We start from the raw sequence: 15,301 nt of genomic DNA, 5'->3' as shown, positions 1-15,301 counted from the left end.
GTGAGGTTAAACGGTAAGTTTGTAATTATATCAAAATTAGGAAAAGATATAATTATAGCCATACAGGCTTATTTGAGCAGTGACAATCTGGCACAGTCCAAATTCAAAAATCAGTACTTTAAAGCAGTGGTCCTCAACCACCGGGTTGAGGACAGGTATCGGTCGGTGGATCAATTGATACCAGGCCGCATACGAAATCGTTAATTATTTCTGTTTTATTTAACAGAGTCTGATTGATCTTTCATTTTGAAAAATGACTGTATTCTCTCAGTTATATCTCAGTCACTTGAGCGCCCAAATTTAACCCTCAAGCAGCAAAATAAGAAAGAAACAGGGCCTTTTCCACTTAGCAAAGAAACTTTCCAAAGACGTCTATGAAGAAGTCGCAAACTGCCATAAAATGGATCCGCAACCCATTTGTCAACAAATCAGGTGAAAGAAGAAGATTAACTGCTGGAGATCGCAAATGACAGCAGCTTTTAGTGACCATTCGCATATCGTCTTTTCTAGAGTTTGTGCATGTTCGTTTTTCCAATGGAGATGCGCGGCTTGCACACACAAGCGGTGTGACGGACCCAGTGAAATGAATGCTGCGAGCGCACAGAGAGTCACGTCTCAAGAACTGACCAGTCAGTTTCAGCTTGTATGGAATATATACTTTTCGGTCGACTTATTATCTCAGACAAACACAGAACATGTAATTACCAAAAAGTAAATGTAATTTTCTCCATAGATAAAACTTGTATCAGAGTGACAGCAATGTTTTGTTAGCTTCATCCTCAGACAAAATGGTTGATGGTCGCCTAGCAACTTATGAACCGTATACAGCAATGCCCCCGAGAAATTTAAAGTCTAGAAAAGGAACCAAAAACATTGTCAAAACAGTGCATGACATCAGCTGTTCAACTGTTATCATACTTTGCTCCATAAACACCTTTTTGTTCCCCAGCACCTGTAAATATGACTTTATTTGCACTAGTACGTCAGCAGCATAACACGCAAGCATCTTATTGCCCATAGTAAATGTACACCATGATCTGATGATGAGACATAGGTAAGCAAAGTCGTTTTTACAGTCTTTGGTGCACAAAAGTGTTTTTGGAGCTCTGTCTGACAACAGTTAACCACTGAAGCGACATGGAAATTTTAGGCAATGATTTTGGTTCCTTTTCTGGACTTTGAATGTTTCAGGACTAGGCATGGGACAATAACCGTTTTCAAGGTATACCGCGGATTGGAAAAGTCAAGGTTTTAAAACAGTCAAAATTTTCTGCAATACGGTTTCTAAGGTATGTGTACGATTTTTTTCTTTTATTTTTTTTAGGACAAGAGTATCTCCAGCAGAAATGCGGTTTTTCTGTTTTATAAATTAATGAAAACAGCACAAGTCAATGATTCATTTGATTTTTTTAGCCTGACATGTTTACTGCTGCAAAACATCTTAACTGCTTAACTGCTGAACAATTATCTCAGGGTATTGTAATGGTCTGAGGGTGTATTATTAATACCAGAATTTATATTTTTATAAAATGAACTAGACTTCACCACCCTTTTTGAAAGGGCAAAATTTTGACATTTCCAATTGACTAACTTTTGAGCAAAACCTGCTTTGTACTGACACACATTTACTAAGCACTCTTAAAATGATTTGCGCAGACATAGACAACTTTTGGTAGATCAGAAGAACATTCCTATCATAAACATAATAAATAAACTGTCTAGATTGTGGGAGTAAATAGAGACAACTATGTTAATTTGTAAATCTAACTAATGAACAATTAAATAATTTGGCAGGCACTCTTGTCAGAGCAAAAATGGCGGCTCTATGTTATCTCGGTAGTGAATTACAGCTGTGGACAGGGTTGTAAAAGTGTGATGTCACACATCACAGATTCTCCAAACGGCTTCCACTGAGAGGCAGCTTATGATTTATAAAGATTTTAAAAAAGGAATGGGTAGATTTTAATCTAAATTGGGTGGTTGTGTAGGGTACACAACAAATATTTGTGTAAACAAAATGTATAAACTAATTCTGCATAATAGGTGCCTTTTAAGTTTTGGTTATCGATAAGTTTAGGTGGGGAAATACTGTGTTAATATTTTCATGTGAAGAATTAGTTTGGTTGAATCGCACTAGAGTTTGTTTTCTCTCTTGGTGCGGTTCGTTTGGGCTGGTGTAAATGTAATAATCGTACTCAAGTGCACACCAAAAGCGGACCAAAACAAGTCTACAAAGACCTCCTTGAAGAGGTGGTCTCGGGGCGCTTTCAAACGAACCCTGGAGCGGTTCATTTGAGGTGAGAACGTGATCTGAACTAACACAGAGCGATGCGCTGTGCATTATGGAATGTGGAGGAAAAATATTTGTTGACCTCGCTTTACCAACAATTTTAAACAGAGAGAGGGAAAAACATTACCTGATGGATCATTGGTAATATTTCCGGAGGATGACCATGTCGCAGTTTAGCAAAATGAATTCACGCCTCAGTGACTTGCGATGTGCCTTCGCTGTTTGCAATGCATTTAAACATTGTTTTCCAGCCGCAGCTGCACTTCATTTTTGAAATGTATAGTTTGTCTAAAGTGATGTATACAAACTTTATAGTATACTATGACCAGGATTACAACTAGCCAGCACAGTCGTCCCTCTATAGTAAAAAGCACATTTTGTGTCAGTATTTCGTTTACTTGCGGGAGTTCCATTGGCATTTTCCTGCACGTTAATTCTGACCAATCGAAAAGCAGTTTAGGAAATATGTTCAATAACATCCGGCCAATAAGTGATGTGGATTTTGTCCGATGACTGCATTTTGGTTCTTTTCAACTGGTTCGGACCAAAGCAATCAATGTGATGTGAAAAGTACACAATAATAAAAAGCACTACAATGTATAATTTTTACTCTTGGTCCGGAGTAAATGAACCGAACCACAGATATGAAAGCACCCTAACATGCAGATAATGATTTTAATTATGGTTGCAAATAGTAATATTAAAATTATAGCAAACAAAATTACATAAAACAAAATACAGTTTTGTATGTTCAAGGTGAATTTAGGGATCACAACAAAAAAATTATTTACTAAGGAATACATTTAACAGCATTTAGACTAGCTTTAATTGAGTAAGCGTTGGATTATGGATGAAACTTAATTAAATTTAACAACAATTAATTGAGAGTTTGGAATTGAGAGTTGGAAAACACCGTGGAAAAACATTTGACCTTTTATGGCAATATTCTAGTAAACAAATTGCACGAGGACAGTTTCTAATGTCAATGGTGAAATGCTCATGAACTGAATGTCAATGCAGCTCATGAATTAATGTTCTAATATAGTGTAGTAAATCAAATTTCAAACAATTATTGCCATTATTATCCAATTCCAAAGTGATCATAATCATGATAAATATATCATTACAACCTCATTGCCAGGTCTCGCTACAACCTTTCTATTCCATTTAAGCTTTCACTCAAAATACAAACACACATGCTTCAGTGATTAGAAGTCCTGTCACTCCCAGCTCCGTTAAGAGACCATGTGGAAACACTGGTGAGTGTTTGTGGTGGAGGGGCTCAGGCAATAAGACCCCAATATCTCTCCCACCATCAAAGTCTCGCTGCCCAAGGCAAAGGCAACGGGAGCCAAGCTCACATTCCTGTCACATATCAGATCCTTCCCACACCCATAACCAGCTGTGGACTTCACCACAATCAACACATCGTTTGAAACAAATAACCTTTATAAAAGAATCGAAGAAACAATTTATTTACTCTATTAAATCCAATTGCAATAGCAGAGGGAGAAGGAAGCATTACCTCTCGGTACTGATGAGCTCCACGCAGACGTCCAAAACTGATATGAGTGAACTTTGGGAAGTAATCCAGAAACAGAAGTATGCGGTTACTGAATAACAGAAATAGGGAAGTAATCCCACTTTAAACAAAACCATGATAAAAATGGAAGTAGAAGTGGAAAATACGGCTCCAGATAGACTGCAAAATATGAATTCAAGTAGGAATCCTATTTATTTTCCCCAGAGGGCAACTCATAGTGATACATGTGTACGTATATCGAGAGAAATCTAACACAACTTGTATACTGCAATGTGTTGTAACATTGCAAATACTTTTTTGGTTTAATTATGTTCACTCGCATTATTCTTTGGAATGAGTTAGGGATGCTCTTTTCGGTTAATTTTTCCAACCAACAACCACCGCTGGTTAACCGAATATTAACAAACTAATTTAATAATTTTAAAAATAATCGACGTGTATTTTGTGTCTGATAAATTAAACATTGCATTTTAAATACTGATTTATTTTAACATGTGAATATGTTAACAACAGAACATAACAGCAAATATTCACACACCTGCAGTGTTTCCAACAGCAAAGAAATAAAGAATAAACTAAATAAAAAGAATAAAAGAAATAGTCCTGCCCTAGAGATTTTTCACTTAAATTACAAGTTTAGATTGCAAGACGAACACACCAACTGAATTTCTTTTTAAGAACCGACATCTGTGTTTTTCCCCATCATATGTTTTTTTTCCCGTCAAATAAAAATAGCAGGCTACCTTATATCGATCGCTCCATGGAAAATAGGCCTATGCATTTAATTAATGATCCGCTCTAATTCTTATAGCTTCTGTCAAAATTTTTAATATAAGTTATTAAAGTTTAAAGATTACGTCTTGGGCATTTGATTTTACCTTATGCTTGTGTGCTTTTATGGCTCGTTTCCACTAACTGGTACAGTACACTACGGGTCGGTATAGGTCACCTTTATCAGGCTTTTGTTTCCACTGCTAAAAGGGTATCAATGGTACTCTTTTGGTAGGTGTGGTGTACAACAGAAAGTTTCAGTCAATGTCATTTTCGCTCGAGAAAACGTCTACAATAAAGCTGTACGGGTTGTTCACATATCATATGAGAAGCACTTCTCTCAAAACAGATGCTTTATACACATAAACACTTGTTTATAAATGTTTATTACTAACTTTTCTATTAACATGATTTAATTATAACTGCAGATCAATGGCAGCGCGAAATAGCCTACTATAACGTCTGTAATTATCTAAAATAAATAAATAAATGAACATATATGATCACATACAGACCCTTACAGTCTCCGATTTGTTACCAACTACAGAAGAACTACACACAGCATACATTTAGTCCTTATTTAGGTTCAAAACAACACGAAATATAGCCCACAGTCAGTGCAAACCTCTCATGATTAAATGTGTCTGTAATTTTCAGCAGTACGTGTAGCCTTGTTAGAAAATAATTCCATCATACCGAGTTCATAATAGTCCAAAAGGTGATGATAATAGTTAAACATGGCAGTTTGTTCACGTTTGCTGAAAAAAATTATCTACTTCTCCTTTGTTTTTTCGCGCGTCACTCTCGCGTTTGTCACTTTCTGACAGGATCAGGTTTCAAAAGCACGTCAATAATTAAGCACACGTTACTATCATCAGCTCAAGAAGTTTGTTATTTCAGATATAGATGCGCGACGAGCGCAAGCAAGAAAGCGAAACCACTCGTGCTTCAGACTGGCTCGTAAAAAACTACGAGGCACAGGGTAAAATCTGCTCTTCTTTTTAGCTGTTCGGCAAGACAAGGTTTGTTTGAGCCAGTGTCGACCATGGCTCGTTATTATATGTATATACATAATTCCGCTGTAATCTCTTGGCTGTGTATTTAAAACGTGGCGGTTCCATTGGTTTCATTGCGTGAGCGAATGACGTATCTCTAAACCAGAAGCGTTCAAAAAAAGTGGTACAGTACGGTTCGGTTTGGTACACCTTTTGACAGTGGAAACGCCCATAAAAGCATACCGAACCGTACCACTCAGTAAAAACGGGCCATTATTTCCTCTCTCACACATAGTTCATGTGCGCGTACTGCGTGTGATAAAAGACAATGATGAGGCTCATATGTTGACTTTTTTTGTAAATTATAGGCTACTATACACTCTCAGAAATAAGTGTATCTTTTGTACTTTTTAGGTACTAATATGTACCCTTAAGGTATTAATATGGACCTTTTAGGTACAAATTTGTACCTTTTGAAAAGGTACCACCCCAGTGACAGCTCGCGTGGCTTTGTTTCTCAGAGTATAGCATATAACAATGTTGTTGTTTACATATGATATTGCATTAATTTGCATACATGTTTTATAAGCTATAAAATAAAAGTCTAAGTTTTGTGCGGAGTTATAATTAGGTTTTCTTAGGTTAGAAAACCTTTGGATTTGTTTGATCCGTAGATAATGTAGGCTACTTTAGACTTTAACTATACTTTAACTGTTATTAACTGTAATTTTCCAAATGGCAAAAGGTTGGTTTGGTTGTACACTAAATCATCAAGAGCCTTTTTGTTGAGTTTATGACAACGCATCAGCACTGGTTTGGCATCAACTCATCTGTGTCAAACTGTGACCAGCAATATCCTTTTTTCATCTTGCTTCTTTGGCAAAACACGTCTATAGGCACGTGTGGTTGCACGTGTTACCGTACCGCCAGTTAACAAATATGTTGCACATCAGGGGCCGATCACACCGAACACCGTCTTTCCATTCCAAAAACGCAAGGCGCACCACACTGCCTTTTTGGTGACAAGGACAACCTTTTATGTCACTAGGAAACTACTGAATCAACTGGTCTATTGTGCAAGAGTGTTGCTGTCGATCGGACCTTATGCATTCTAGCTTCAAAGACATATAAAATAATATTTTTATCATTTAACTACTTCCATTAATTGGTTAAAAACGTGCCCTGTTCGGTTAACGGTTAATCATTATTTTGAGCAGAATGAGTAGTTAATTCTGCATAAAATATTTAAAACCAAAGAACACAGTCATGGTCCTTTATGGTTTTCAAATATTTTTTGGCTTTGGAAGCAAGTAATGTTGATGATTAATCTCTAAGCTGTTTAGTTTGGTGCATGGCTTAAAATCGATACGCATATGGAGGGAATAAATGGGAAAAATACTTCCGAGCTAAAGCAGGCGGTCAGTGTTCTGCTCTACTGCAAGTTCAAACTACCAGCAAACCTAAAAACATTAACATATTGCCCAAGCAAAACATTTCCATCTCTCCGTCCAAAATCTTCTTTGTTTCACCTCAAAACTTCAGTGCCTGAGAATAAGTTCCACTGACCGATTAGAAGTGGGAAAAGAAGGATGACTGGAGTGCCATGTGGTCTACATAAACTTCACAGCAGAAACACAAGTACAATGTTTCCATCTCCACTCTAACGGGAGAACAAAAAGAGGGAGAATGTGAGGGAGGAATGATGAACAAAGTGGTGTGGGGTGGAACTATGAGGATTTTATACATAAATCAGCCTGTTGTTCAAGTCCAATCAATGCCAATTTCAATTTAAAAGCCTTTGAGAATTTCTGGGGCTTTCACAGGCACAAATGTGGAAAATACCCAAGCATGCCTTCCTTGTAAACAAATGGTTTACATGCATTTTTCACCACAATTTGGAAGATCACAAGCCTGGCATGGTTTTGTCATGCAGTGGACAAGCTGCTTTGAATTCCCCAAAAATGTTCAGCTACAATGGGATCTTTACTTTCAAATGACATCTGAGCCCATTTAACTTCCAACTTTCAGACTTTTATGTAGCGCAAGTGATGGCTAGTATATCCAACCACTGTTTGTTGTTGATAAGTCCTGTATTTTCTTACTGCCGGCTGAGGTCACATTGACCCATCTTGGGATTTTAATTTGAGCACATGTTGAACACCTGGGGGTTGTGTCTGGCCTTGGGCATCAGGTCTTTATGTTTGTTGTTTGAGATAAATGTCTGCTGAGACCACTGGGGGGTTCAAAATAATGCCCTCAGGGTGCAAAGTTGGAAGATAGGATCAGAGGCCAAGAGATTCCATGAGGGGAAAAAAGGACAAACATGCAGGTTGTGCTTTGCCTCCAAATCAGATGGAAAAACTATCAGTGTGAGAGGCAGCGGCTGGAGCCATGTGCCCCAGAAGGCTCATGCAAGCAGATATAAACAATAAGAAACAGCTCTGAGGGAGCCTCTGTATATCATATTTATGATGACATCCAAATAAAGTCCTCACAAGCGAGTGATGCAGGTAGAAACAGATGAGTACAGATTCAGGGGCCGTGTGTCCGACAAAGCATGTGTTTCAGGTTATGTGGTTAACAAGTCCAGCCAAAGAATATGAGGTTATCAGATCGGCCATGATCCAGTTCCTTGAAAACCAAGGCCCGATTTACTTCAAGTGAATCGAAGAATGAACTAGTGTGAATTCAGAAAACCAGACAAAGGTTAAATATTTGAAACTGCTAACCAAGGGAAAGTTCCACCAAAAGTTGGCTTCAGGAAGTAAACTGCTTCAAACAGTACTATTGGTCAAGCACAATGATGTCATGGGTACTGTAGGAGTGGCTCTATGGCTCCGCCTTCTTTGATAGAAAATCTTCTCTAGTAAATTTCTTGTTCATGGGTGCATTTCAAACGAGATTTATCAGAGCGAAAACAATTATGGTTGCCATACTGAAGTGTCGTTACAAACCGAACCGCTCAAAATTGACTTCTAGCCCCATGAACTTTTGTGCAAGGAAGTTGTTTGGTGTTTGTATTAGGGTTCAAAACTAACAGTTTAGGGGAAAATGGAGGCAGGGAACTGGCAAACAATTTCACAACTTAATATAATTAAGTTGTAATAAATAAATAAAAACAAAACAAATCACCCCCCAAAATGACTACTGTCTAAACACAAAGCAAAACCAAACATAAGCTCCAGGCCTGGTCTTCTCTCTTCTTCCTGTCATCATCAGTCCTCTTTTTATTCTTCCACATAGGGCTGCATGATATTGGAAAAATCTGACTATAACAGATCTATTTGGAAAGATTCATTAATTTAGATCGATTGGAGTGATCAAGTCTCTTTCTATGCAGTGCATCTGCATAAAATATAATAAATGACAAGAATATATGGATACAACGGAGCAAAAATTAAAGTTAAACAAACATTAATTTATGATGTTCTGAGAAGTCTAACAGTATTCAAATACAAAAATGTAACAGTCAAACAAAAAAATGTCATGGTCATCATTAAATTAATATTTTTATACAATTGTATAAAAATAATATCTTTATATTTTATTTTCAATAAACAATCTAATCCTGCAATGTGACTATTGCAGACACACACATTGCAATATCAATGCTCAAATGATACATTGTTCAGCCCTACTTCCACATTCCTCCGTGAGACTCAAGACCTGTGTGGCACTTCACTCCCACAGTTCTCACCCACAGCCAATTCCTGTATTTTAGTTTGTTTATATTGATTTTGAGATAAAAAATCTCAATGAAAAATAAATCAAAATCAAATCAAAAATCACAATTAAGCAAAAGCTGCAATTGTCATGCACATCTTGTCATGGAAGCACGATAATATGATCAGTAGTAAATCTCTATTCGAAGGCCAGAGGGCACTCTTGCACAAAAACTACAATTATACCCGGAAAAAGAAAACCTGGAAAACCTCCCAATATACCTGAAATTCGATTGTTGCTAAATCAGATATGGTTGCAGCCAGAAATTTAAAAAAATTATTTATATTATTTTATTACATTTTCCATTAATCGTATTTTATCAACGTCTACCCCCACCCCAATCGTCACAGTAATGTAAAAACAATAGTTCTACAGGGTACTATTTTTATTTTTAGATGATTATCTATCAAACTGCCCAATAAATAGTATTTTTTAACATCTACCTCTACCCTAACAACAACCGTCACAGTATTGTAAAAATATTAATCATTATTATAGAGCGTCATAAAAAATGCTTCTATGTTGATGTGCATATCGCACTTCCGGCCGACCGTGTATCCTATTTAGACTTTACCCAGAAATTCTGAAGATTTGACTGCTCTCATTGATTCAATGTGACTAACAAACACATGACAATGACATGTCATCGAGTTTTTATTATAATTACCCTGATAATAAATCATGCAACTCCTTTACTAATGTTTAGAATGCTATGAAATATGTTGCGTGCCTTATCCTGTGTGAGAAGCCACATGATCTCACAAAATTACTTATTTCAAACACTCAATTGAAGAGAGTTTGGAGTAAAAACATATTAAATTTGGTATTTTTATGTGCTTTCAGGAGTAGCAGCAAGTTCTACACAGAGTTTAGTTTACTGAGAATTAATGACAGCTGTCACAATTGGTGAATAATTATCTTTGATTTAATTACGGTGTGATTTTATTTCAACTTGAACTACAACTTTTAGTAAATGCTGCTTCCTTTGAGTTTTACTATTTATTACAGAACCGGCATTACTGACAAAAATCAGCAAATATTTACATATTTATTCTAATCATCGCCCTTTAAGGTGCAGTATGTAAGTTTGACACCGAGTGGTTGAACTAGGTATTGCACCTCTGGTTCAAAACACACAAAAGCAGGTTGCCAGATTGACAACACCAACAAAGGCTGATTCAAATCGTGCTCTAAATAAAAGCAACGGTACACAATAGAAGGAATATTTTCCATAATAATAGGAGTTTCTGTCCTAACCAACACCAGAAATTAATATTTTTGAAACGGCATCTAATTCTTGCAACTAAATTGACAATGATCAGCTTAGGTACACCACATGTGCTTTATTCAGTGGTAAATGCTAACAATGAGAGTTTAAATACCATTTTACATGACAATTATTGCCATATTACTGAAAGCAGCAGCAGATAGTTTACCTCAATCTTGAAAATAAAATAAACCGTTTGAAATTGAACTTTTCAACTGTGAGTCAGTGCAAACCAACACATATCAGTAATTCAGCATGTACATTTAATAATGTTCAAGAGGTTTAATAAGTATTAATTAGATTATAAGCCTTACTATTTTGGTGGAGTGCAGTGAGTGCACTATTCTGTGCTTCTGAATGGCTGTATTTAAATTTCTGTCATGCTTCGTCTGGTGCAAACAGCCCAATTGCTTATTACTGCAGATCTTCTCATGCAGCGTGTTGTTAGGACACGGGGTAACAATGTAACCTGCTCACTTAATGTTTACGATTATAATGTTTAGATTATTTGCTAATTGATAACCGGTGGCTGCTACTGTCCACTAGAGGTCGCATTTCCAGTGGTTGACGCATGCCTTGAGACTCTTCCTGACTGAACGATTCACAAGAAGGCAACCTGTGATGCTGAAATATAACTGGCTAAACTGGCAGTGGGAGGATTAAATGACCAAAACAAACACAGACATTCCAGCACGTAATGCACATTTTCAAAGCAGAATATCTGACTTCAGCACTGTTTTTAAGATAAAAAGAATATTCACTTAGGATGTTTCTTAAATATCTGCAAACATACTATGGTATTTTTATGGTTTAGAAGAGTCAAAAACTTACATACAGCACCTTTAATAGCATGGTTGTTATTTTCAAAACAAAAAAGAACTTTGCCTTAAGTATATATTATGGCCTTACGTCAAACCAACCAGCCTGCTTTAAAACCTCACTCATACCTCTGTAATTTATGAATCTGTCATTCAACAAGCAAGCAAGCAACGTTTATCTCAAAATCATTAAGGCAATGTTCTTGCATGTGTTTTGATCCTGTAGGTAAGAAACAATGATCAAATGTCATGTAAATGTCAAAAGCCCAGGATGATAAAAGAGACGTTAGCGCTGCAGAGTGCCAAGCGTTAAAGCACATTAAATTAAGCACAGAAGGGTTAAGAAAAGACATTTTACAGAATACACAGCCAAACCGGACTCAGATGTTTTGTAGACCAGCATAAACAACAGTAAACTCATGCTAGAGACATGCACAAAAGGCACAAATCAAATTCATTTCTTCCTTTTGTCAGACAAAAAAAAATACCAGCTTCCCCCTCATGACCCAATCCCTCCTCCATGCTGACTCAGGGGGCAGAGTCTGGGAATGTGATCTCTGGGGGGTCCTGTCTCCCCCCCTCAAAACATCTTCATTTAAGAAAAATAAATCAACACTTTTGGTCAAATGCCGTTGGAAAGGAAATGGGGGGTGGAAGGAGGGGATAAAACATGGTTCTTTTACCTCCCTGCGAGGACAGCACTAACTTCTGTCTAGTTTGAAGAGATAGGTGGGCTAAATTAAAATGTGTCTATTTTAATAATCAAGTTCCTGTTTCAGTTATTAGCATAGACGATGCACATAAACAGTGTATTTTTATTAATACTGATCATGTATTTATTGAACATGACTAATTCTCGATCTCCCTCGGGCCCACACATAAAAAATACTGCACAGTAAAAACAGAGTCCCATTTGGTTTTACAGACCAAAGATGAAGTTAATGAGCTGATGAGAAAAAGTAACAAAAGTTCACATGGTGTGCACAGAGGAAACCTCAAAAACTCTATAAAGTGGATCATTATTGTTTCAAGCTGATTTTCATTAACTCGTATCTACTAGGGTTGCACAGTTTACCGGTACTATGGTAGTATTTCAATTAGGCATGGGACGATAACCATTTTTAAGGTATACTGCGGTTTGGAAAAGTCAAGGTTTTAAAACTGCCAAAAATTTTTGTAATACCGTTCCTAATTGTGTAAGATTTTTTTAATTTTAATTTAATTTTTTTTTTTTTTAAGTTTTTAGTTTTTTAGGAAAACAGTACCTCTAGCAGAAAAGATATTTGTATCCGAGTATCTCTAGCAGAAACCGTTCTATTTTAATCCAAGGTTATCATACTGTCAGAATCTTATACCGGCCCATGCCTAATCGCGATACTATGGCTCCAAAATATTGGCGGTGCTACTGTAGCTTGTAAACAGTAGTATCGTCATTAATGGTTTATCTACAATAGATAATGTTGCATGTGAAAAAGTCACTAAAATGCTCACGTTTGTGCAACAATAGACTATTTTATTTGAATAATCTGTGAAACCCTTTAAAATTGCAAAACAGTGTAGAATTCGTGTCTTTTGTAGTAGTGCATTTCACGTTTTCTGACGTTTCAGTTCGAACACACATCTGAATCAGTTCATTTCTGTTCCTGTTAATATGATTTATTAGCAACCGTGACGATCTCTTCAAAAGAATGATTTACAAAGTGAAACTTTGAATTACTTTGGATTGTTACCAGATAAGACTGAAAAAAAAGATGAAAAACCCAAAATAGCAACGGGAAACATTGAAACAATTTTTGACCACTTCATATAGCCTAATTTTGATGGGAAAAGGCTCTGTTGTAACAAATTTCATTTGGTATAATTTGTATCTTTATTATTTATGCATTTATTGCTGGTCAGTTATCTACAAAATAAACAAAAAGAATGAATACATTTTAGGTGAAGGGGGGTGCAAATAATCCCTTTTGGTCTTTAGGGAATTATAAATCAAATTCAAGTAGGCCTATTATAACATAAAATATAGTCTTTCTGACAATTTTCTTTATAATTTGAGTTATGAATTACACTATCGCAATACTACTTGGTATCGTGATACTTCAGCTGGTATAGTATTAAGCATGGGACGATAACCGTTTTCAAGGTATACCGCGGTTGGAAAAGTCAAGGTTTTACAACCGTCCAAATTTTCTTTAATACCGTCCTAAGGTATGTGTAAGATTTTTTATTTACGTTTTTTTAGGACAACAGTATCTCCTACAGAAAAGATATCCAAAGATGTCATTTTAAATTGTAAAGAAATCTGTGTTTTTGAAACTAATGAAGACAGCAGAAGTCAATGATTCATTTGAATTATTTAGCCTGACATGTTTACTGTTCCAAAATATTATAAACGCTTCTCAAAATAAAATAAATTGTGTTCAAAAGGAGAAAAATGTTTTTGTTTTTTACTCAGACATTTAAAGAGAATATATTTTAGACCAGTAATCACAATACCGTCAAACCTTATACCGGCCCATGCCTATATAGTATCGTAATATGAATTTATGGTATCACAACCATAGTATCTACTTTCCAACAACAAAAAAGTTTCTCACTATGAATTAAATGCATACTTCTAATTCCAATGCACTCAACTTTTGAATGCAATAGAAATAACATTATTTAATTAACAATTTAATGACAACTTAATGTACACATTTATAAAATGTATAACATTTAATGCAAAATATTTTAATATAGTTGTTGATATTAGCCATGCTAGTTTGAATGAATACATTGACTAGGACGATTATTCTGTGAATATTTTGCCATTTGTCTGCCAGATTAATCTATGCGTACAATTTACTGGTCTACAAAAACACGATAGTGTGTAGATAATGAATCATTAGTGAAGTAAAATTGACTCATAAGAAAACAATGGCTATTCAATCCTTTATATTTTTATCTATTATAAAAGTCACTGATTCATGTCCCACGAAATTCATATCTGTCAAGAGTGAACATAACAACTCAACAAGAGCTTTAAGGATGCTTTTGGTCTTATGGGTTTATCCTCCTCATGTCCACTTTTCTGCCACAAAGTTTTCAGAAAGTTCCCAAACTTCCATCAATGCACCGTTACAATCCATCCAAGCATAAACAGAGCTTTTACACGTTCAGCAGAATGTAATCAAGACTTTGGATGTAATCGATAAGACAAACACGGGCATGTAGAATGAGTTAGTAACTCTTGCAAACTTACTTTAGTGATGATGAGTGGTTCGCCGTGCTCTAGTCCTCCTTTTAGAGTGAATCCCCATGGAGCGCCTCCGTTCAGCTGCACATGGATGTGTTGGAAAGACACCAGCTGCTCTACGGTCTCCATCTTGACTTCTGTGCCTTCAGCTCCGTCCGATCGCCATGCAGTCACGATCCAACCTCATCACGATAGCGGGAGAGTCCGGGCATGAGGGGACAGACGGTGGGTTGGCCAGTGATGGGCTCTCCGTGGACTGTTAGCGGAGGAAGTGCTTGAGACTGAGGGAGTTGATTTGAGTGACAGGCGGAACAACCAATTAGGACAGCGCGTCGCTCTAACGGACCAATGAAATTGTATCAGAGGCGGGATCTTTATCGACCCGCTGGATTGTCCATTGTGTCTGGGAAAACTCAGAAAAGTTGTTCGTTATCAACTCTTGGGTCATAGCTTGACCCAAAAAAGCGAACTGCGCTGGAGGGGAACCTTCAAGTGGGTTATCAAGTGAGGCAAACTGAAATGTTACCCAATCGTGATGTTTTTGTACAAACAGCTCCAAAGACCATTAAATGACCAGACATCAACTGATCTTATTTCAACTTGTGAATAATAATATTTTTTTTTCTTCTTAAATAGTAAAATGGGGAAACTAAAACCAA

General features: G+C 36.5%; 1 protein-coding gene across 1 annotated transcript in view; it reads right to left on the bottom strand.

Annotated features, from left to right (window-relative positions):
- The window catches only part of shroom4 (shroom family member 4), an 89,744-nt gene extending 74,836 nt beyond the window's left edge, over window positions 1-14,908 (bottom strand). Inside the window, exon 1 of the mRNA XM_056461322.1 lies at window positions 14,649-14,908. Within this exon, the coding sequence (XP_056317297.1) occupies window positions 14,649-14,771 (123 nt within the window). The 5' untranslated portion in view covers window positions 14,772-14,908. The remainder of the gene's footprint in view (window positions 1-14,648) is intronic.
- Window positions 14,909-15,301: the final 393 nt, after the last annotated feature.

This window comes from Danio aesculapii, chromosome 7 (genome assembly GCF_903798145.1).
Source record: "Danio aesculapii chromosome 7, fDanAes4.1, whole genome shotgun sequence".
NCBI classification, from domain to species: domain Eukaryota; kingdom Metazoa; phylum Chordata; class Actinopteri; order Cypriniformes; family Danionidae; genus Danio; species Danio aesculapii.
Note: the sequence above shows the minus strand (reverse complement) of the source record. Positions and strands in the feature narration are given on the sequence as shown.